This window comes from Myotis nattereri (genome assembly GCF_964212035.1).
Source record: "Myotis nattereri genome assembly, chromosome: 7".
NCBI lineage: Eukaryota > Metazoa > Chordata > Mammalia > Chiroptera > Vespertilionidae > Myotis > Myotis nattereri.
The window spans coordinates 47612921-47638429 of NC_138082.1; the positions used below are offsets into that span (position 1 = coordinate 47612921).

The following is a 25509-nucleotide window of genomic DNA, read 5'->3' on the forward strand; positions in this document are numbered from 1 at the left end:
ACAGCCATCATCCCCTCACCCAGGCTGGCCAGGCACCCCAGTAAGGACCCCCACCCTGATCCAGGACACCCTTCAGGGCAAACCAGCTGGCACCCACCCGTGCACCAGGCCTCGACCCTATATAGTAAAAGGGTAATATGCCTCCCAGCACCGGGATCAGCGTGACAGGGGGCAGCGCCCAAACCCCCTGATCAGCCCTGCTCTGTGCCTGATAGGGGGGAGCTCCCCAACCCCCTGATCGCCCTGCAGCTCTGTGTGTGACAGGGTGCAGCGCCCCAACCCCCTGATCGGCCCTGCTCTGTGTGTGACAAGGTGCGGTGCCCCAACCCGCCCCCCCCACCCCCCACGGGCCCTGCTCTGTGTGTGACGGGGTAGAGCCATAACCTCCCCATCGGCCCTTCCCTGAGTGTGACAGTGGTGGCGCCCCAACCCCCTGATCGGCCCTGCTCTGTGGGTGATAGAGGGCGGCGCCCCAACCCCCTGATGGGCCCTGCTCTGTGAGTGACAGGGGGTGGTGCCGCAACCTCCCCATCGACCCTGCCTTGAGTGTGACAGGGGGCGGTGCCCCAACCCCCCAATCAGCCCTACCCTGAGCATGACTGAGGGTGGCATCGCAACCTCCCAATCCGCCCTGCTCTGTGCATGACAGGGGGCGGCGCCCCAATTCCCCAGTCGGCCCTGCTCTGAGCCCGACCAGGGGCTGCACCTAGGGATTGGGCCTGCCCTCTGCCACCCGGGAGCAGGCCTAAGCCAGCAGGTCATTATCTCCCAAGGGGTCCCAGACTGCGAGAGGGCACAGGCCGGGCTGAGGGACCCCCCATCCCCCCCAGTGCACAAATTTTTGTGCACCGGGCCTCTAGTTCTTAATATAAAAGACATGTAGCTTTTAAGAAACTTAAATAGTTTACAATTCATCTTTGAGTACATGCTATTGTCAGGAACTGTTTTTGATATTGAGAATACAGCAGTGAGTACACTGTATCTTCAGGAGTGGAGTCAAACAAAGTAAATGAATAAAATATGCCTAGCCCTAGCTGGTTTGGCTCAGTGGATAGAACGTCGGCCTGTGGACTGAAGGGTCCCGGGTTTGATTCTGGTCAAGGTCACATGTCCGGGTTATGGGCTCGATCCCCAGTAGGGGGCGTGCAGGAGGCAGCTGATCAATGATTCTAATCATTGATGCTTTTATCTCTCTCCCTTTTCCCTTCCTTTCTGGGAAAAAAAATGTGTGTGTGTGTGTGTGTATATATATATATACATATATATTAAAAAATAGAGAATATGCTAATTAACCAGGATGCCATAACGGGTTGACCAGACAGCAGGTTGCACGCACAGCATCGGGGGTGGGGTGGCAGAGACCTTCAGGCGCCTGCGCTGGGGGAGGGCCTGATGAGCAGCAGCCACGGCTGCTTCAAGGGCCGGAGAGCGAGGCAGGGCTGGACCGAAGGGTGGCCGGCGCCGTGTGATTTTGAATCGTGCCCTGGGCTCCTAGTGTATATATGTGTGTATATATACATATACACATATATATATGTATATATACACACATACACACACCTTAGATGATATTAAGTGATATGGAGAAGAATTCATAGGAACATTATGGGTGGGTGTGATTTTCAATAGGGTGAACTGGGAAAGATGAGGTTATCATTTGAGTAAAGACTTAAGGAGGTGAGGCTGACTCAGCGTAGAGTACTTTAGGCAAAGAGATGAGTAGGTGCAAAGATCCTGAGGCAGGAATATGCCTGCTATGTTTGAAAATAACAAGGAATCGACTATGGCTAGAGCAGAACAAATGGGTTGGAAGTATAAGAGGAAAGGTAGATAACAGTGTCAAATATATATGATCTCATGGCTACTCTGAGTGAGATGAGAGGCCGTTGGAGAGTTTCTAGCAAAGAAATGAAGTACTCATATTCTAACTGGATCACTTTGACTACTCTGTTGATATGAGAAAAGACTGTGGTGGGGCAAGTGTATAAGCAGGGAAACCCAGTAGAAGATCATTGCAGTAATCCAGACAAGAGATGGATGGAGGCTTGGAGGTAATGAGAAGTGGTCAGATTTTTTAATGTATTTGAAGGCAGAGGCAACAGAATTTACTCAAAGATTGGGTACAAAGTATGAAAAAAAGGAGTTAAGGACAATTCTGTTTTTGTCCTGAGCAACTGAAAAGATGTCAATGCCATTGATTGATATGGGGAAGTCCAGGGGAAGCAGAAGGTGGGAAGAGGTGGTGGTGGGGGTGAGGATCATGAGTTTGTTTTAGACATGTTGAGTTTGTGATGCCATTTAAATATCTAAGTGGAGATATCAAATAGGCACTTGAATAAATGAGTTTGGAGGTCAGGGGAGAGGTGCCGGTTTCAGATTTAAATTTGGAAGCTTCAAGCACTAGAAGAAATCACTAAAAGTGATTAGAGGAAAGTGTGACTGAAGGAAAGGTCTGAGGACTGAGCTCCGGGTGCTTGGACATGGAGGAGTGAAGAGGAAGAGGGTCAAGAAGAAGCAAAGGAGACGGGACAGGATTGGCCAGTGGGGTAGGAGGAAGCCAAGTAGGTAAGATGGAAACTGGGAAATATCCATTAAATTTAGTAATGTGAAAATCACTGGTGCCCTGGCCTGTGTGGCTCAGTTGGGTGTCATCCCATGCACCAAAAGGTTGCCCCTTCGATTCCTGGTCAGGTTATATGTCCTGGTTGTGGGCTCAATCCCTGGAGGCAGCCAATTGATGTTTTATTCTCACATTGCTGTCTCTCTTTCTCCCTGTCCCTTCCTCTCTCTAAAAATAAAAAAATATATATTTTTTAAAAATCACTGGTAACTGTGAAAAGAGTAGTTTTGGTAAAGTGATGAGTTTGAAAGTCTGACTGGTTTTAAGAGAAAGTGGGAGGAGACAAGACTTTCTTATAAATGGAAGCAAAGAAATGGGGAGATAGCAGAGGGGGAAGTGAACCAATCTTGACTTGGTCTGATCCAACAGATGCTGAGGAAGGAATACTGATTTCCTCTCTGTCTTGCAACACATTTATTCAATTAAATAGTTACTAAGGGCCTACTATGTGCTATAATCCCTAGCCCTTCTTCCAAGAGTGGTATATTTGTGCTCAGTGGAAAGCCATATTGTAAGGACCCTTAGGCCACCTGGTGGTGGTGGGAGGGAGGTGGGTAATTGACCATCTGAAATTTGTTATCTTCTGACTCCATGACCCTCTAAATTCATTCTGTCTCAAAATAAAGTTGGTGGCTAGAGTGCCTTGAATCTTAAAATATGTGCCCTGCATGTAATTTGCTCCACTGATATTTAGTTTAGATTTAAAATATCCAATTATTTTGCATGACGACCTCCAGTTCTTAATATTACAAAATGTGAACTTCACAGAACCTCTTGTGCAAAACAGAATCAGAACAGTAAGCAAATGAAAGATGTTTCTTCTTATTTAGTTTCTTAATTCTGAATTTCCTCATGATATTCATTTGTATTAGCTAATACACTTAATGCTGAGTGTTTATTATCCATTTTATGAATGTGTCCTATTTCTAAAGCAAATGATTGCCAGGACTAAACCCCTTGAACAAGTTAAAATATTTTACTGTGTAACTTTTAGAATAAAATGATTAGACTAGTGAGAGTTAGAAATTAAACTGACAAGGGTTATAAACCAGATATAAATGAAAACCCAGACAGTATATATTAAAAACAAAACAAAACAAACAAACAAACAAAAACCCTGATTAAATGACCCGGATATACCTTTCACTTATTGTCACACAAAATCTGACTTCTCATATACCACATCTCTTCCTTTCCTTCCTTTTTCTAAGTTACCTGATTCAAAGAATATATAAATATATTTGTGTGTGTATATATTTTATATATATATATATATTTTAATATATTTTATTGATTTTTTTATAGAGAGGAAGGGAGAGGGATAGAGAGTTGGAAATATTGATCAGCTGCCTCCTGCACACTCCCAACTGGGGATGTGCCCACAACCAAGGTAGTAACTTAACCAGAATGGAACCTAGGACCCTTTAGTCCACAGGTTGATGCTCTATCCACTGAGCCAAACCGGTTAGGGCTATTTATATTTTTGTTTGGTGATTTTTCTGTCTAAATAACTGTCTAAACAAAGCATTTTTTTCATTAAGATATAATTCACATATCATAAAATCCACTCTTTTAAAGTGTACAGTTCAGTAGTTTTTAGTGCATTCACATGATTGTGCAACCATCATCACCACTATCTAATTCCTGAACATTTTCCTTATCCCAAAGCATTATTTTTACAACTTAATCTCATGTCTACAGAGTTCAGCATTCTTCCTAATCAGAGGATACTCCAAATCAGTCCTAAATCAGGTTTCTCAGAAAATAACATGTCGGGACAGATGTTAAACATGTCTATGAAAGCACGTGAGGCCCATAGCAATAATTAGTTGATGATTGGAGAGCATTGAATGTGATGGTTCTGGACAGTCAACTTACTATATACAGGGTGGGGCAAAAGTCAGTTTACAGTTGTGAGTATGTGAAACACAGAGTTTATTCTTGCATTATTATTTATTAATTATTGAATTATTTTTCATATGAACAACTGTAAACCTGTTGCTCCACCCTGTATACTACTAGAACAAACAGCTTGAATATAGGGTCTTATATCTCAGAAATATAGAATAATAGAGTCATCTTCCCTTCAGAAATTTGCAATAGCTCTTTCCTGGAAAGCATAGATAAACCAATGAATACACACCCTCCTCCACACCACCCACTGGCCCCAACTTCTGCCTCAGCAGTTTAAGGACACTTCCCCTCCCTCTCACCACAAATACTTTTGTTAATGGCTTAAAAACTGTGATTGGCTGGTTTTAAATTGAAAAAAATTTTTTTTATTTAAATCACAAACAGTATACCAGTCTCACAAAAGAATGGAGAAAAAGATCACTTGAACTTGATTACTTAGAAACTTTTCCCCTTCAAGTGAGACCCATTTATTATACTCTTTAAATAGCATTTCGGAAGTCTCTTGGCATGTAATCTTTAATATAATGCACAGGATTCTTGTCATATCTTGATGCACTAGGAGGGAATGTTTTTGATGTTTTTAAACATTTAAAAATGTAGATGTACATATCTCATTCTCCAGTTTCATTTGTAATGGGAAACATGTAAAGTTACCCTAAAAATGCAAATAAAGCGATTAGCAACTCAAATTTAGGAACCTGTTTTATAGTCATTGATTGAGTAAGAGATCTCAAAAGAAATAATCTGGTTAAGTTAATATTGAATTTTTCATTAGAAAATGGTTTTAAGATATGATAATTACATTGAAGATTCAGACTTTGAGGTTTTGATACCCACTGCTAACCTCTTGCACAGTAACTTAGTGGATAATTTCTACATGGATCTCTGTATAGGCTTAAAAAAAAAACCCAGAATAAATTAAAGCCCTGTTATCCAAACAAACCACCTCCCAATCTATTACATTTTTTCACGCCTTGTTTACAGTTTAGACACTTTGAAGAGATTTAAACGTGTTGCGAGGCAACTAGCTCCTGAAGCATAACGTATTTCCTTCAACATCCCAGCCCATTCCTTTTTATCATCTTCATACCTGGTAGAGAAAAAAGAGTAATCAATAAGCAGTTTTTAAGTAGATAGTTCTTTATGTGTTAAATACACAAATGTGAATCTTTGAGGAAACCCTACTGGCTCTTAGCCAGAGGAGGTTGCCCTTGACCAGTGTAGAATAATACTTGAATTCCTCCCAAATATTCATCCTTTGAATGAGCTATGTCTGAACTGCCATAGTATTTAATTTGGATGCTTAAGCAGTTAAGTCTTACCTGGGAAATCAGACTATCCAGAGATGAGGAGTAATACACAGTCAATGAAACATTCACTTTGGACTGATAGGTAGATATGGCTGGTTTTTTATGAATCAAGGCCATCAGACTCTACCTTAACGTAAGAACTGGATGTGCAGGTTATGAATTTCATTTGTTCTCATACACTAGTGCTCAGCAGTAGATGTTAAGTAAGATCTGGTTGTTCCCTGTGAATATTCAGGGGTATAAAGTTACAGACAACTCGAATTCCTCTGCCTGGTGCCTGGAATGCTTTTCTCTCTTTGTATGAGAAACTCCTAAATGCTGCCTTCTCTCTGAAGTATTTTTTGCCTTCTTCTCTTCATTTTTCACATTGTCCTTTAAATAGTATCTTGCCTGACCGGTTTGGTTCAGTGGATAGAGCGTCAGCCTGCGGACTGAAGGGTTCCGGGTTCGATTCCGGTCAAGGGCATGTACCCTGGTTGCGGGCACATCCCCAGTGGGGCATGTGCAGGAGGCAGCTGATCCGATGTTTCTCTCTCGTTGTTTCTAACTCTCTATCCCTCTCCCTTCCTCTCTGTAAAAAATCAATAAAATTTATTAAAAAAAATAAATAGTATCTTTATAGCAATTATTCTGTTTTAATCCCCCTCCTATATTTATGTTCTCAACAAGCTCAGGGCATTTGAGGACAAATAATAAAGGGTGTCCCAAAATTCATGCAAGAAGTAATTTTGATAGAAAACACAGGTTTATAATTAAAAATTGTAAATTTTTTTACTGATTCATAAAGTATACAGTATAGGGTTATGTATGGAATAGCATATCGGGTAAATGGCCTCCACGGCTTTGCTGGCACATACACATTCTTTTGTTATTGCCTGAGCAGCCACATTTTTTTAAAAAAATATATCTTATTGATTTTTTACAGAGAGGAAGGGAGATGGATAGAGAGTTAGAAACATCGATGAGAGAGAAACATCGATCAGCTGCCTCCTGCACACTCCCCACTGGGAATGTGCCCACAACCAAGGTACATGCCCTTGACCGGAATCGAACCCGGGACCCTTCAGTCCACAGGCTGATGCTCTATCCACTGAGCCAAACCGGTTAGGGCAGCAGCTACATTTTCGAAGAAGAATGGTCCGATGATGCCTCCAGCCCCAAATCAGCACCAAACAGTGGTAAGTTGTGGATGCATTTGTTTCTCAACAATCACTCGTGGATTTTCTGAATCCCAAATGCGACAATTTTGTCGATTAACTAAGCCATCAAGATGAAAATGAGCCTCATCAAAATTCAGCCACATTTATGCAAAATGGTCATGGAAAATTTCAACAAAAGAGTGCGTATGTGCCAGCAAGGCCATGGAGGCCATTTACCCGATATGCTATTCCATACATAACCCTATACTGTATACTTTATGAATCAATAAAAAATTTACAATTTTTAATTATAAACCTGTTTTTTCTATCAAAATTACTTCTTGTGTGAATTTTGGGACACCCTTATATCTTACTCATTATTTTCCCTCCAGAAGCAATCATTACTTGGCATAAAGAAATACCCGAGCTCTGGCTGGTGTGTCAGTGGTGAGAGTGTCAGTCCAAGCACCAAAGGGTGTAGGGTTCCATTCTCAGTCAAGAGCAGGTACCTGGGTTGCAGGTTTGATCCCAGCCTGGTCCCCTTGTGTGGGAGGCAGGCAATCGATGTGTCAACCAATCAGCTTCCCCCACCCCCTTTCCTCTCTCCTTCCACTATCTCTAAAAAAAATTAGTGGAAAAAATATCCTTGTGTGAGGATTAATAATTAGCTGATACCTATGTAAGATATGCACTATGTGGCCGAACCGGTTTGGCTCAGTGGATAGAGCATCGGCCTGCGGACTGAAGGGTCCCAGGTTTGATTCTGGTCAAGGGCATGTACCTTGGTTGTGGGTACATCCCCAGTGGGGGGCATGCAGGAGGCAGCTGATTGATGTTTCTCTCTCATCCATGTTTCTAACTCTATCCCTCTCCCTTCCTCTCTGTAAAAAAAACCCCAATAAAAATATATTTAAAAAAAGAAGATATGCACTATGTGACTTAATTTCTTCAATAGTCCAAATTTAATTCCCAACAGTTGTATTATACACCAAGTGATTTTTATGTAGAGAAAAGTAGGCAAAAAATATTTTACTACTAATAAAGGGAAGAACCTTAATTATCTAAACAAAATTTGGGGCAGCAAATTAAGAGAATTTTTTTAAAAAATATATATTTTATTGATTTTTTACAGAGAGGAAGGGAGAGGGATAGAGAGTTAGAAACATCGATGAGAGAGAAGCATCGATCAGCTGCCTCCTGCACACCCCCTACTGGCAATGTGCCTGCAACCAAGGTACATGCCCTTGACCGGAATCGAACCTGGGACCCTTCAGTCCGCAGGCCGACGCTCTATCCAGTGAGCCAAACCAGCTAGGGCATAAGAGAATGTTTTTTTAAAAAATATATTTTTATTGCTTTCAGAGAGGAAGGGGGAGAGAGAGATAGATAGAAACATCAATAATGAGAAAGAATCATTGATTGGCTGCCTCCTGCACACTCCCACTGGAGGTTGAGCACAACCTGGGCATGTACCCTAACTGGGAATCGAACTGTGACCTCCTGGTTTATAGGTCGAAGCTCAACCACTGAGCCATGCTGGCTGGCCAGGCAAGAGAGGATGGTTTTAAATGACTCAATGAAAAAATGACACTTGAGCACGAGGAAGTAGAAGTTAAATGAGGCTGAAAAGGTTTGCTTCCTGGCAGTTATACTGATCATTGTCATCCCTTTTTTACATCTCTGCATGTGTGAATAAAACCTCACTAGGAGGTTGAGGACAAGTGGGCAGCCACTTTTCCAAAGATCAGTGGCTTTCCACCAAGTCACACTGATTGCTGGACCCCCACCTCCAGACTCAGTAGGTCTGAGGTGAGGCCTGTGAACTTGCATATTGGGCCAACACCAGGTGCTGCTGTTGCTGCTTTGGGAACCACTGCGGATTATTGGTTCTCAAATTTGACTGCACATTGGAACCATTTGGAGACATTAAAACAATTGATGCCTGGGTTCCACCCTCGAGATTGAATTAATTGGCCTGGGCATGAGTTTTTAAAAGTTCCCCAAGTGATTCTAATACACAGCAAGGTTTGAGAATCCCTGTTCTAGATTTTATTACCCAAATGGAAAATACCAGTACCTACAACTAAAATTTTACAGTCAAGCAGACAATGATGAATGCCTTTTCCCAATCCAGTGGCTCCCAGACTTGTCAGCACATTAGAAGCATCCAGGGAGCTTTTGAAAGTTTCAAAACCCCAACCATACCTGAGACTAATTAAGTCACAATCAATAGAGGTGTGACAGAGTGTCAGTATTTTTTGAAGCTCCCCACGTAATTCCAGTGAGCAAGCAAGTTTAGGAACTGCTACCCTAATTGTAAAATAAACCATAATCAGAGATGATCCCTCTCTCAGGTTCCCCTCAGCAATACCTTTAGCAGGAGATGTACTTTCCATTGCTGCCTACACTTCCTCTTGCTGAAGCAACTTAGCTTTTGACTGCTCTTGGGAACCAGAGTAGCTCATGTGGAGTTCATCTTGTGACAGCACCCTTCCTTAACACCAGCAGCTGCACATTAGAATCATCTGGGAAGGTTTTAGGAAATAGTGAAGCCAAGGCCCTATCTCCAGAAACTCGGATTTAATTGTTCTGTGTTAAGGCCCAGGAACCGGTATATTTTAAAAGCATCCCAGGTGATTTATAATGTAGAGCCAGGGTTGAGAATCACTACCTACTGGTTGGTTCCTACCCATTTTCCCAAACCCGTAACCCTTCCAACCATTCATTAGTTCATCCTTTTTTTTTTTTTTTATTGCTTCCAGACTCCCCATTTCATCCTCTTGCTAAGTCTAGCCTCTTGCCTGGGAATCTCCAGTTTCTTTCTCTTCCTCTTCCTTTCCTTGGGGAAGAGAAGGGTAATAGTCAACCTCCTCTTATAGCCACTTTTTTCTTGCTCTCTACACAGCTGGTTACTATTACAGCAACATAAGGAAATGATGGATGCACAAAATAATTGCTCAGTTAAGCTACTGGCCTTTTAGATCCCCAAGCACAGTGCCTGGGCTGACGGCAGCAGTTCACTGGCTGGGAATAAGGCATGTGCTGGTCTAGGTATAGAGCAAATAATATTCGCTTTTCACGTTCAGGCTCAGTGGTATGCCTTCACTGATCACTCTTCCCAAGCTGTATCTAAACTTAAACATGCAAATAAGTCACCTGGGAATCTTGTTAAAGTGCAGATTCTGATGTAGTCTAGGGTGGGGCCTGGGATTCTCCATTTCTAAGCTCCCAAGAGCTGCCAACACTTTGAGTACCAAGGCTGTGGACAATCTGGTGACAGGCCATCCAGATTTGGGGGTAGGTAGGGCTAGTCTTTAAGCTGAGGGGAAAAGCATGAGTTTGGCAGTTTCTGGATGGATGTTCAGCCTGAACTCACGTATGCTCACCTTGGGCAACTGAGATCTATTTCCTGTAAACTTAGATCCCCAAGTACAGTGCCTGGGCTGAAGGCAGCAGGCATGTGGTTTTCTGATGGTGACCAGACATCTATACACTGTACACTCTGCCTCTGACTTATGTGACTCTTCATGACACAACACTTACCTGGGAGGTAAAATGGATGGCTACTTTTTACTTTTTAAAAAAGCTTTTTTAGCCTTAGCTGGTTTGGCTCAGTAGATAGAGCATCAGCCTACAGAATGAAGGGTCCTGGATCAATTCTGGTCAAGGGCACATATGATCCCCAGCAAGAGGTGTGCAAGAGGCAGCTTATCAGGGATGTTTCTCATCACTGATATTTCTATCTCTCTCTTTCTCCCTTCCTCTCTGAAATCAATTTAAAAATATATAAATTTTTTATAAAAAAGCTTTTGTAACTAAATCCTCAGGAAATATGTAAAACCATAGAAATTAGATTTAAAATAGAATTCATGAATTGGTGGAAAACTCAAGAGGTTAAATATTTCTTCAGAACTCTGTTTTAAATTCTCATTTAATTGGTTAAGAACAAGCCCAGATAAGTTCTGGTTAGAAGAAGTAGCATGTGCAAAAGTTCAATTAGATTCCGAGTCTACCACCAATAAGTAGCTTACATGTTGGGAAAGTCTGGCTTACTATTTACTTAAAAATTGTTCATTTTATCAGTTATCACTTATCTGAATTTGATATTTGGTTCGGGAAATTAGAGTGGAGAGAACTTACTTCCATATATCATTGACTTCAGTGGGTGCAAACTCTTTGGACTCCAGCTGAATCATGGCAAAACCACTGATGGCATACAGGGATCCAGCCAGACTGACCAAACTGATGGAGCTTCTTTCCTGGGGAAATTCGGTCATTGCTTCCCATCTAGGAATTATTGAAAATAATCAATGTAAAACTAAAGAAATGCCAACTGTATTTACTGACCAATTATAGGTAATCATAAAGAAATTCAAGTAGCATAGGCACCCAAAATTAGAAGATGAAATTTGCTACTAGGAAATATCAAAATATTATTCCTTTCTTTGAAAGAAATAACCAGATTAGATATAAAGTTCTCAATATGACAATAACATGTATACCATAGACAATCTGGAAAATACAGAAAGGTATAGAAGAAAATAAATATCCCCTATGATCATACCTTCCAGACTGAATCATAAGCAACATTTTGGTGTAATTTTGTCATTTTTATAAAAGGATACATTTAAATATAGACATCCATTCATACATATGAATGAAACTAAGAAAATAATTACAATTTTGTGTGCAGCTTCTTTAACTTTTTATATCATGAGTTTACCCATAGTATATAGTCTTCAAAAACATGATTTTCAATGATTATTTAAGTCCTAGCCATAGAAGTTCCTTGTAATTTTCAGATACTAAAGTCTATTGTAATCAGGGATACATGGTTTCTTAAAAATGTAATAATAGTTTACTCTAATTTTTTCTTCATTGCTAAACTGAGAGTATAAAACTATATATTCATCCAGATGTGTGAGCTCAAAGGTTTAAAAAAGACTAATTTTATGTAAATATTTGTCTAATGTTTTCACATTAACTTTAAGCCAATAAAAGCTTAAAAGTTAAAAATTTAAGAATATCATAAAGAGCATAAAAGAATTAAACTTTTGAAGCACTCATGCTTTACAAGTATCACAAGCTAAGGTGGAGGTTTTTTCATCCATAAAGAAACTATCTGTTTCAAATCAAATAACTCTATAGAGACATGTATATCCACCTTTGTGTAGATAATTACTCAAAGTGTTACCTTTGCATGACTAAATTCACAAAGTTAATAACAAGTACGAATTAAGTACAAGTGTTACCTTTGCATGACTAAATTCACAAAGTTAATAACAAGTATGAATTAAGTACAAGTGTTACCTTTGCATGACTAAATTCACAAAGTTAATAACAAGTACGAATTAAGTACTTCAACATTACCTTGAGGGTCATGCGTTCCAAATTACAAACACATGTAATGCAGCAAAATGTTAGGCATTTTTACATTCAGTAACAGGAAAAGAAACCCAGATGAAGATATTTTCTCTTTAAGTCTTCCTTTCTTATCCTCCTCTCCCCATGTTCTAGAAAGCTTGACATTTATCCAAAGTTAACACTTAAAATGTATAGTAGTTCATATGCAGTAACTCACTTATTGGTTGTGAGGTCAAAAGCTTCAACAGACGCTGAAAGACCCTCTTCAGTGACGCCTCCTGCAGCCACAATTTTGCCTTTATGGATAGCCACTCCGAACATCGAACGTGGGGTTTTCATTGGAGGCATATCTTTCCAGTCTCCTTTTTTTGGGTTGTAGATAAATACTCTGTTTGTACACTTTCTGTAAACATAAGAGACAACAAAATGATCCTTATAGAACCTTCCTTTTTGGAAAGAAGCAACTTCACTAGTCATCTAGCTTTGCTTCTCATATGAAATATGTAGTACAGCAGAGGATCAGAAGACCCCCAAAGTATTCTTTATCTATTTTTTCTTTTTATTGAATTTTTTTGGGTGACACTGATCAACCCTAAAGTATACTTAATCTGAACAGATGTCACCAAGCAGAGGACAGTTTCAAATGTGAGGACCAAAACTATTTTATAATTTAATGATAGTACTGGAAGGTAGAACACCTTTACTCTGTTGTTGTTAATCCTCACTTGAGGATATCTTTTCCATTGCTTTTCACAGAGAGTGGAAGGGAGGGAGATAGAGGTAAAGATAGAAAGAGAGAGAAGGAAACATTGATGTGAGAGAGACACATCAACTGGTTGTCTCCTACATGTGCCCCAATCGGGGGTAGGAGGTGGGAAGCGAACCCGCAACCCAGGTACATGCCCTTGACCAGAAATCAAGCCTGTGACCCTTCAGTGTGCAGGCTGATGCTCTAACCACTGAGAAAACCAGCCAGGGCAGGAAACCCACATAGAGTATATTTTAATCCTGCTACTGGATTCAACAGAAGACATGAATAGAGCAAAATATAAACCATAAGACCTTCATTGTGTGTTAGTAACAAAATGTTTATTTCATTATATGAATATCCTAAGAATGAATCAGTTAACTTACAAAGTAATTAGGTGGGAAGGCTGGGGTAAGAGATCAACCGAAGGACTTGTATGCATGCATATAAGCATAACCAATGAACACAAGACACTGGGGCGTAGGGGAGGCCAGGGGAAGGCCAAGGGGGAAAAAAAAAGAGGAGACATATGTAATACTCTTTGTAATACTTTAAGCAATAAAACAAAATAAAAAAATGAATATAAAACTAAAAAAAAAGTAATTAGGTGAGACTACCTATTTTAAAATTTAACTATGTAATATGATGGCTCATTTAATTTCAGTCCATCATTAATAAACCAATGTATTTTGAGAACCCTGGGACTATAGATTAGACAACTAATCATCTGAGTTGATGAGTAATGAGAGTAGTTTTATATGCTAAATGCTACCAGAAAAACTTGGATTCATCTGAATTCTTCTTCTTAGTATGTTCCTTATGTTTCCTTAAAGTTATCCACAGTTCACTGATGAAAGTTTAGAATTCCTAATAATAATTGATTAACTGAATATAATTGGTAGCCAAAAAGCAAACAAACAAAATTCCAACTTTTTGTGAGGACAATTTTTTTCTTCAGTCTTAGAACAGACCAGATACCTGAAGTAGAAGCATTTCTTCTAATATTTGACTATGAATATTACTTTAAAATTTCTTGCCCCTCCAGTGTAACTCTGGTTGAGCGCTGACCCATGCACCAGGAGGTTACAGGTGAAATTCCTGGTCAGGGCATGTGCTAGGTTGCAGGCTCAATCCCCAGTAGGTGGTGTGCAGGAGGCAGCCAATTGATGTTTCTCATTGATGTTTCTATCTCTCCCTCTCCCTTCCTCTCTCTGGAATCAATAAAAGAAAAAACATTTAAGATTTCTTGACTAGAACATGATACAAAGTCATGTTCTTCACATTTAGTGGTGATAACTAGTGCAATTCAGTGCTTACTTTTAGATAATGACTCATTTCAAAGTTCTTGACTGGCATTTGCCAAGCCACGCCTTGGTTAATCATATTCTCAAGATTACTATATTCTTACAAGACTTGTATGCTTCTTACTGACATATCAATTTCCTAGTTACTAATACTTGAAGGAAACAATTTAAGCCACTTGGCAGGGTCATTATGTTTCCAAAATCAGAAGTGCTTAATAGATTTTCCATTTCATTTACTCAGGAAAAAATGCCCCAAGTAAGATTTTATTTTTTGCCAAAACCGGTTTGGCTCAGTGGATAGAGCGTCGGCCTGCAGACTGAAGGGTCCCGGGTTCGATTCCGGTCAAGGGCATATACCTGGGTTGCGGGCACACCCCCAGTAGGAGATGTGCAGGAGGCGGTTGATCGATATTTCTCTCTCATCGATGTTTCTAACTATCTCTCTTCCTTCCTCTCTGTAAAAAATCAATAAAATATATTTTTATAAAAATATTTTATTTTTTGAGCTACAGAACTTTCATTTCAGATACAGTGGGTTTGGCAGTTAATCTTGAACAGAAATTTTGGTCATCCAAAATAAGATTTTACACTGGGTGGGTTTATAATATGGCTTTCCTTTATTCATTTGATGGTAATAGCTGGGATTGAGGAGGACTTCAAAATTTCAGAATGTTACCTTTGACTATAAAATGATTGTATAAAAACTCATTGATTTTTTGAATCACACTTTAGGTGCCATGTTTGTCATTTTAATTGAATATTAACCATTAACTCCAGAACATAGAATTCTTTACTTCTAGCACATTTCCATATTTTACTCTCCTTTCCTGTTTGCCCTTATAATTCTTAAAAAAAAAAAAAAATCCTCACCAGAGGATATTTTTTCCATTGCTTTTTCAGAGAGAGTGGAAGGGAGGGAGTGGAAGTGGGGGAAAGGGGAAGAAAGAAAGAGAAAGAGAGAGACAGAGATATCCATGTGAGAGACACATGGACTGGTTGCCTCCCCACAGACTCCCAAATCTGAGGGCAGGGAGGGAATCAACAACCCAGGCATGTGTCCCTGACTGGGAATCGAACGTGGACCCTTCTGTGTGTAGTATTGCACTTATAATTCTTTTTTTTTTTTTTTATAATAATTCTTAATTCTGGCTCCCTTTCCAGGATTGGACATTGCTATTAATTAAACAACTTGGACAAATGATGACAAAGTCAAATTAGAGTTTTTAGGGGCAGGAAATATTTCTCACTATTTAAACAGAAAATCATCAATTTACCAGACAGGCTACTGGCTTAGCTGACTGACTTCTAGGATATCTGAATTCAGGTCTCCCTTTGAGTTACATAATATTTTTCCTTATTTCCTATCCTTTGAGAAGTGCCTAGAAATGTCATGCAAACTTACGACTGGGCACCAGTGGGCATACCAGGGTTAAATATTGTGAATACTCCCTCTGTCCAGGAGTAAAGTGAAATATTGCTGAAGAAATAACTGCCCTATTTTCAGTCACCATGCTTTTTAGTTTTAAGCTCACCTATCTAAATCCTCTCTTATGAATGTGAAGTACAAATCCATGATATTTTTATGCACTACTGTTAGTAATTATATTTTAAATTCTAAATTAAAGAGATATACTTAATTTTTTATCTCCTTCTAGCCAAATGAATTAAAAAAGCCCGTAAGTTTTAATGCAGTAAAATATAATTATAAAATAGCTAAATAAAATATTTGATTACTAGAGGCCCGGTGCACAAAAATTTGTGCACTCAGCGGGGTTGTCCCTCAGCCTGGCCTGTGCCCTCTCGCAGTCTGGGACCCCTCGGGGGATGACCACCTGCTGGCTTAGGCCTGCTCTCCGGGGGATTGGGCCTAAGCTGGCAATCAGACATCCCTCTGGCAGTCCGGCAGCCCTCGGGCGATGTCCACTTGCCAGCAGGGAGCAGACCTAAACTTCAGTCGGACATCCTTCGCGCTGCTGAGGAGGCAGGAGAGGCTCCCACCACCACCGCTCTACTGACAGCCATCAGCTTGGCTTGTGGCTGAGCAGAGCTCCCCCATGTGGGAGTGCACTGACCACCAGAGGGCAGCTCCTGCATTGAGCGTCTGCCCCCTGGTGGTCAGTGTGTGTCATAGTGACCAGTCATTCCCAGCCTTTCTGCTGTTAGGGTCAGTTTGCATATTACCCTTTTACTATATAGGATAGAGGCCTGCTGCACGGGTGGGGGCTGGCTGGTTTGCCCTGAAGGGTGTCCCGGATCAGGGTGGGGGTCCCCACTGGGGTGCCTGGCCAGTCTGGGTGAGGGGCTGAGGGCCATTTTCAGGCTGGCTGGCGACTGAAGCTCCCAGCCTCTCCTTTTTTTCTTTTTTCTTTTTTAAATTCTGGGATTTATTTACCTTCTATAATTGAAACTTTGTTGCTGTCACTGGAGCTGAGAGCTGCTCACTCCAGCTCTGAGGCCACAGCCTGCTGAAAGCAGGTATCTGGGGTTTGTTTAGCTTCTATAATTGAAACTTAGTTGCTTTCAGAGCTCAGAGCCAGGCCGCGGCAGGCGGGGAACTTTGGCTTCCTCCATCACTGGAGCAAGCAAGCCTCCTGCTCACTTCAGCTGCATGGCTGCCGGCCACCATCTTGGTTGGCAGTTAATTTGCATATCGCCCTGATTAGCCAATGGGAAGTGTAGCGAAGGTACGGTCAATTACCCTTTTTGTCTTTTATTAGATAGGATGCTCCTAAGTACTCCTTTTCTACTATAAGACTGCTTATGTTGGAGGTATTATGAAATCATCCTATATAATAAAAACCTAATATGCTAAGTGTCCAGTCATCCGGTAGGCCATTCAACCAATCCAAGTGTAATATGCTAATGATATGCTAAAGCCGCTCAACTGCTTGCTATGACGTGCACTGACCACCAGGGGGCAGTTAACTGGTCGACCAGTCGCTATGACATGCACTGATTGACCACCAGGGGGAAGATACTCTGACTGGTAGGTTAGCTTGCTGCTGGGGTCTGGCTGATTTGGACTGAGCGAGATGGGCCAGACACACCCTGGAGCCCTCCTGCGATCCCTCCCCAGCTGGCCAACCTCCTGCATCTAGACCTGTGCCCTCTCACAATCCAGGCTGAGCCCCCCCCGCAAGTGCACAAATTTTGTGCACCAAGCCTTTAGTTTATAATATACTCCAATAACTTTTCAAAATTTAAAAAATTTCCCCCTAAAGACTTATGGGTGAGAACTGAGTCTTATTTCACTATGGAGACTTAAATGAAAAGAGGAAGGAACCCTTGTAATAAAAAACCACTTGGGCCCTAACCAGTTTGGCTCAGTGGATAGAGCATTGGCCTGCAGACTGAAGGGTCCCAGGTTTGATTCCGGTCAAGGACATGTACCTTGGTTGCAGGCACATCCCCAATGTTAGATGTTTCTAACTCTCTATCCCTCTCCCTTCCTCTCTGTAAAAAATCAATAAAATATATATTTAAAAAAAACAAAAAAACCCACTTGGATGTAAAGCACCAGGAGGGTTCAGGGTACTCACTTGTCATCTGTCTTTCCTCCTAAACAGTATATCATCCCCTTATGTGAAACCACATTATGGCCATAGACTTTGATAGGAAGTTTTTTTACTTCATTCCATTTTGCAGCCCTAAAATCAGAAGATGGAAGAATTTATTTATAAGCTTTCAGTAAAAATATGAATGTTCTAGACACTCATATACCTGAATACTTAGGAAATGGGAATGTCATGCAAACTTACACAGGATCATAGCATAATACTGTATCCAGCGAAGCCTCCGTTTGAAGGTCTTTGCCTGCAACTACATAGATTTTGTCATCTGCCTCTCCCAGACCGAAAAGACACCTCGCTGAAGGCAGAGGTGGAAGGCCAACCCACTCAGATGCAACAGTATCAAGCTGAAAGAAAAAAAAAAAAGAGGAAATGTGGAGCTTGTTAGCAAAAGGTTACAGATGTACCAGAAAATATCTATACTTTCTGAGGTAGTCAAAGATCTTGCAAGTAAAATACACTGTAAATCAAAAGTATTATATTTTACTTAGAAAAGTGAGAAAATCCACTTGGTTTAACAAAATAGCTGAAAGTAACAAAATGTGTAGGACTTTAAGAAAGGAAAGAGAATGAAATGAGTCACAGGAGGTTGGTTAGAACTGTGAAGTTTGTTGTCAAATTTTCATCTCTTGTTCAGGTTTGAACAGGGAATCATAATACTTTTAGGACACTAGCGAAAGAAAGGTTTTCACTGCAGGGAGGGTCACAGTACGTGAGTGATCCCCGCATGCTATATTTAACATGCTCCCCAAGCCGGCATCCGGGACAGCTGGACCTGTCGCTCAGTCCACAGACAACTGGAATGTTAGGCAGCATCTTCTTTCTTCCAAAACTTTTCAGGTTTGCTTTATTGCTTTATGAGATAGGCAGGTGTTCTAGCTTATAACCTCCTAGCCTTTTGTTGAGCGTCAACTGAAATACCTTTCTCTTTTTAAAAAATTTATATTAGGAAGTAACTGCTTATTTTTGCTATTGCCACTTCTGCCAGCCTAAGATCGCCTTCTAAGTGTCCGTGCCCTGGGGGAAGTGATTCTGGTATGTCTGGCATCAGTTTCAGCTTACTGTTACTACTACAACTTACTATTGGTAATTTTAAGATTTTTCGAATTTACATTTAGGACACAAAGGCACAAGAAAACTGTTCTTGGAAGGTAGTGCCATCATAGGCTTGTTGAGCTCTCTGTGCAGCAGAAGAAAAAGAAATAAAACCCAGAATAAATGGATACCAAGAACAGATGTAGGCCCTAATGGCTGTGGTATAGGGAGGGGTCCCTGTGGAAGCCCATCAGTATCTGGTCTAGTAACCTTGGCTAAAGCGAAGTACTAATTAAGATTAGACGAGAGAGTGGTTTAATCCCCACATGTGCATTAGCTTTGCATTTACTAATTTCGATATCTACACTGTGATCACTAATGTTTTCATTTTTGAAAAAAGAAATCCTTTTACCAAGAAAGTGGTGTGCAGTATAGTAGAAAGAATAATGAACATTTATGGAGTTTTGACTCTGCGAGAGGGTTTGTACTAAATGCTTTACTCGGGTAATCTCATTTAGTTCTCCAGGATAGGCACTTTGATTGTCTCCATTTTACAGATGAGGAAACGGAGGCACAGAAGGGTTGAACAGTTTGCCCAAGCTCACAGAGCTTGTAAGTGATATCTGAATGCAAGCTACATAAATCCATAGTTTTTGTCTTAAAATGGGAACAGAAACCCTCATGACCCCATGCGGGTGGGTTTATTGCCCGCACTTTGCAGTATTGTCTACATCCCCTACCACCCTTGATGGGGTATTTCCTGCAGCAGACGGAACAGTAGACTGCCTGCCAGACTTTCTGATACGTGAGTTGTCAAGCTATTGAACCACTATGGCTCTAGTTTCCTCATCCTTAAAATTAGGGTTTGGACCTAAGTTATTTTAAGATGTGGTGCTGTTCAAAGATTTGATGACTCTATTAACTCTATGGAAAAAAAAACAACACCCCTCTCTTACCTATGTAAAAAAATTCTCATAATCTATTTACAGTATACAATCAAAGGCCATATTACTCCTAACTTAGTACTTTTTAAATAGATGTGAACAAGCAAAAATGCAACACCTGAAATTCTCATACCTAAATTTTCTTATGAGTCATTACCCTCTTTTATGATTGGATTTTTTTCTACTTTCATGCATAAAAAGAAACTTAATAATGAGCCTATGATATTATGAATAATTCATAGTTATATTAAGGAATCCAGTAGAAGAGAGAACCTCTTATAAAATAATTGTTATTTGGGTAGAGAATTAATTTTTTTTTTTACAATGCTAAGACTTCTGCTAACTAAAAACTTCATAGGAAGAAAAATCAATATGACAGAATTTCATTTAAGTTCATTTGTATGTCCCCTAGAGCAGTGGTTTCATGCATCAGAATCACCTAGGCCAGTGATGGCAAACCTTTTGAGCTCAGCGTGTCAGCATTTTGAAAAACCCTAACTTAACTCTGGTGCCGTGTCACATATAGAAATATTTTGATATTTGCAACCATAGTAAAACAAAGATTTATATTTTTGATATTTATTTTATATATTTAAATGCCATTTAACAAAGAAAAATCAACCAAAAAAATGAGTTCGCGTGTCACCTCTGACACGCGTGTCATAGGTTCGCCATCACTGACCTAGGGGGCTCACCCTCCAGAGTTTCTGTCCACAGGTCTGGGCAGGACGATCAGGTGTTTTTATCCTGGCATTTTGTTCGACTCTGTGTGCCTTTTAAAAGGAGCAAGGCATGGGCAATGACAGGGAGCTGACCCTTTCAACTTTGTATAACTTTTTATGGTTATAAAAACATCAAGCAGTTTTCTTGAACCAGAAATGAGAGGCTAAGTCAATAAAAGTAAGGGTAGTAACAGGATGGAAGCAAATACAGATAAGGCTGTAAATGTTCCATGGATCTATTATTTCTAGGTATCTATCTGTATTTTGATGTAATTTTTACTTCCTAGATATAATTACTCTTTTTTTAAAAAAATATATTTTATTGATTTTTCACAGAGAGGAAGGGAGAGAGATAGAGAGTTAGAAACATCGATGAGAGAGAAACATCGATCAGCTGCCTCCTGCACATCTCCCACTGGGGATGTGCCCGCAACCCAGGTACATGCCCTTGACCGGAATCGAACCCGGGACCTTTCAGTCCGCAGGCCGACGCTCTATCCACCGAGCCAAACCGGTTTCGGCGATATAATTACTCTTTTAAATTGAATTTGCCCTTTCTGAAATTAAAATGAGGGCTTAGGAAATTTTCTGTCCCACATTCAAATACTTATGATTACAGCTTCTATTTTATTTTATTTCTAGTTAACATTCTTCAGTAGATCTTTGAAAATTAAGAAGCATGGTTAACATGTATTATTACATTTTTCAAGATTAGAAAAAGCTGGTTTAAATGCCATATTTTGTGAATGCACAGTATTCACACACTTTGAGAGTACGTAGTTACTGTGGCATGACAGTCTACACTTACTTAGCTCTAGCCTTCCCAACTCAAGTGCCCAGAAAGCCCAGGCCATGACTAAACAAGCTCTTTGAGCTAGCCGTAAGCTGCAAAATACTGGCATTGGCATTAGTGAAGATAAAGGTGAAGCCACTGATTCCTTCATAAACTGATCAAGTACAAGGTGTTGCTAATACGAAATAAACTCCCTCAGACAAACTACAAAGAGTCTATTAGCTTAGGATTTGTTTTCTAAGAAACTTCTGTGGTTTTACAAAACAGATTAAGTTGTAATAATGTCTAAGTATAACTGTGATCCAAATAAATGTGATCATTTATCACATACAAAAAGTCATTGTAAATTCCTAATATTGTGAATCAATTCCAATTTGTGACACTTGTGCAGACAGTTTTTCCTAGAAGGTAATGCAAAGTGCGAAACATACACACACAAGTTCTTCTCACTTTCAACAAAATTATATTATAGGCAGCAACCATAAATAAGAGGTGACAAATTAGTTTCAGGAAACTTGGAAGAAATTAGAAGATCTGTTTAATTATAGCTTTTTTGGACTGGAATAGGACATCAAGTAGAATAAAATGCAAGCAGCCTGAATAATTTGCAAATCAGCTAAGTGGATGGTGAGTAACCACCTTGCCTTTATATCTCCACTTGTATAAAAATTGCCTTTCTTACCTGGAAGAAGTATGACTGTAGAGGTTGATCTTTATTTTCTTCATCCACATATAGTCCTCCTACCACATATACCTGATTTTGTTGGGTAACGACGCTGGAATGATTTCTGGGAATCTGTTCAGCCAATGCAGTAAGGTAGCATTCATTTTCCGTGGGATCATAAGCCACTGCAGCTGTGTCATTAATCAAGAGGATGAGGTCTTTGACAAACATTCCATGCCTGGGAATGTCATTCAGGTAACCAGGAAGTAAATCTTCATCACCAACATCTCCATTCACCTCACCAGCCCCAGCCTTGTCTGCATTCTTGCTGGGTTCTGGAAGTTTGCCTGCGAAAGCGTCTTTGAGAACTTTGATTTTTTTCTGGAGTTCTGGGTTACTTTTAATGATATCATCTTTCTCAACATGATCTTTAAAATATTTTTCTGTCATCAGGCGAAAACGGATACAATCAAACACTTCGCTAAGGCTTTTAACTCTTTCTTTGTCTGTTCGCACCCATTTCATCACCGCCTCAAATACTGTTTCTTCCTTTTCTACATTTAGGCTGTCATTTGAAACGACTGAGATCAATTCCTGTGGCGACAGTTGCATGAAGTCCTCTTCCTTACAAATCTGTACAAAGCGATCAGACACAAATTCCCGGGCCGAGATGGCAAGTCTGGGGCAGTCAAGGAGAAGTCCTAATCTTAGGATGGCTAGACAGTTACCAGGAGCCAGTCTTTTCTGAAGGTAAGAGACACAGACAGTGAACACGGAGGGGATCTGAAAGCGGCTGGCCAGTGCAAAAATATCTTGCACGTTTCCATCGTTGAGGTCAATACTGGCGGAGTAGAGGTACTTGATGATTAAATCCAGCATGGCAGAATCCACATTATCTAGTACTACCTCCTTTTTTTTCGCCTCATCAATGTCAGATAAAAAGTACTCACGGAAGTAAGGACTACACGCTGACAAAATCAATCTGTGGCACGGAATACTTTTGTCGCCAGCTTTTAGGGTGCAGTCGATGAATTTTTTCTCATCCAGGAGATCTCTTAGACCATCCTGAAGAAGGGTGGACTGGTAAAGCCGCAGTTCCTCTGCGAGTTCCCGCTGCGATTCCATTTTGGGAGTCACCTGGGTGAGGAAGGGGACACTGAAGGCCTTAGCTCCGCGCAGCACACAGGTCTAGCTGTAAAGAGGCAGAGCAGTGTGCGGTGCCCAGCCTGAAGCCTTTGCAATTCAATCCCACCGGCTAAATATAGACACCAACTCCGACACCGGGAATTCAGGAGAGCTGGTTTGGAAAGTAGAGTGGTTCTTGCAGCTGTTACAGATGGAAAGGAACAACTGAAGCCTTTTATCACGAAGGAAACAGCTCAGAAACAAGAGCTTTAAATGAAGTGGAAAGCTTTAAAATACATACAGCATTAGGAGGTCAGCTAATAAAGGCTACCACAAGAAAATGTTTATTGAATTAACAGAAAACTGAATCATAAAAATGAGTCAGCCCACTAAAAATGGTCTGGTGGCAAGCTACTTGGCTATCTGATTAATCACGCCAAGGTCAAGAATATGGGGTGAGTTCATTTGAATACTCAAGCAAGATCCCCTTTCCAAAAACTGTTACCAAGTTTTATTTTCAACTGACAACAGTGAGGTATATACTTTTCTTTTAGAAACAGGACACCAAAAGACTTCTATTTATGTTCTGTAATTATGGTGGTTTTAGAAAAACATTAAATATAATACCCTCATCATAACTGAAATAATAAGTATAGAGAAACTGCTAATTTTCTAAGACATTCTAAATTATCTTTGTTCAATGGAAAAAGTATAATTGATATTGAATTAAATTATAAAATTATTTTATTCACACTCTGCCTCACTCTACATAGTATTTGGTGTGGCAAACAACAGCAATAAAATAAGTAAAATAAAAGCTGTCATCAAGACCAAAAAGAAAAAGAAATAGTTTAAAGTCAATACTAGAGAAATAAACCCACACACAATTTGATCACTAAAGATATCCTATGATGTAAAGTGTTTAAGATGATATTTCATTAAAGAAAAAGTTAAGAACAGATGTAACCCCATGAGAACAATGTTATCAACAGAACATAGCAAAACCAAGATGAAATGCTACATCACCTGTATAAATTTGGAAAACAGGTCTAATACATGAAAAAGAAAAAAAAGAAAGAATGTATAAGTGGAACCATAATTTAAGTTTATTATAATAGAACACCATATTAATTATGGAATTCAGAAAGCATGATTTGAAAGAAAATTGATTTTTTTATATACAGATAGCATCGTATACTTATGAAATATTTTATTACAAAATTATATTGTCACATTTTCTGAACTCAGTGGGGCTGTAGAAATACTGTAATATCAATGGTTAGTATCTTTTTCTTGAAATAATATTTTATTTTTCAATTACAGTTGATGTAGAATATTATATTAATATCAGGTATATAACCCTGTGATTAGACATTTATATAACTTACAAAGTGATCACTCCGATAAATCTAGTACCTGCCTGACACTATAGTTGTTATAATATTATTGACTATATTCCCTATGCTGTACTTGACATCCCCATGACTATTCTGGAACTACCAATTTGTATTTCCTAATCCCTTCACCTTTTTCACTCATTCTGCCAACTCCCCTCCCATCTGCCAATCATCAAAATGTTCTCTATGAGTCTCTTTCTGTTCTGCTTATTTATTTTGTTTTCTAAGTGAAATCACCTGACATTTGACTTTCTCTGTCTGACTTATTTCACTAGCACAATACACCCTAGGTCCATCCATGTTGTTGCAGATGGCAAGATTTTTTTTCATATTCCATTGCATATATGTACCACTTCTTGGTATTCTTAAACATGCTCAAAAGAACATAAGCTCCATGAAGATAGGGAATTTTTTTGGGGGGGGATAAGGGGGTGTTGTTTTGTTCAGTGCTATGGCTTCAGATTAGAGAATTATGTATTTTTAAACTTTAAGATCTCTATCCATGAGTAAAGGTTTTTTCTCTTATTTACATCATAGTGAAGTCAGTGGTACCGTCAGCTGCTAAAACAACAGCTGAAAGAAGAGCTCATTGACTCTTTTTCCATTTATAGACGGCACTACGGTTTAACACACTAGGAAAAACTCACAGCTGCTCCCTTATTTAAACAATAAGTGACTCATTTCTCTCTACACGTAACACCTAACATTTGAAAAGATTGAGTCAGATACAAACACCATGATAATGTTATTTGAGATTATTCCTTACTAGCTGACAATTTTATAGTCACTTTTGCTTGAAAAACTACTTAAACAATATTCCTGGTATCATTTGGTGACCTTATAAATTTTTCTAAACAACCA

General features: G+C 39.8%; 1 protein-coding gene across 1 annotated transcript; it reads right to left on the reverse strand.

Moving 5' to 3' along the window:
- Positions 1-4880: 4880 nt before the first annotated feature.
- On the reverse strand, positions 4881-24520 carry KLHL41 (kelch like family member 41). The gene is made up of 6 exons (XM_081095674.1): positions 22145-24520; positions 18158-18315; positions 17939-18046; positions 12565-12750; positions 11124-11270; positions 4881-5624 (listed from the first exon to the last, which is right to left on the reverse strand). Exons 1-6 carry the CDS (start codon positions 23249-23251, stop codon positions 5513-5515), a joined length of 1818 nt encoding a protein of 605 aa, XP_080951800.1. The 5' UTR covers positions 23252-24520; the 3' UTR covers positions 4881-5512.
- Positions 24521-25509: the final 989 nt, after the last annotated feature.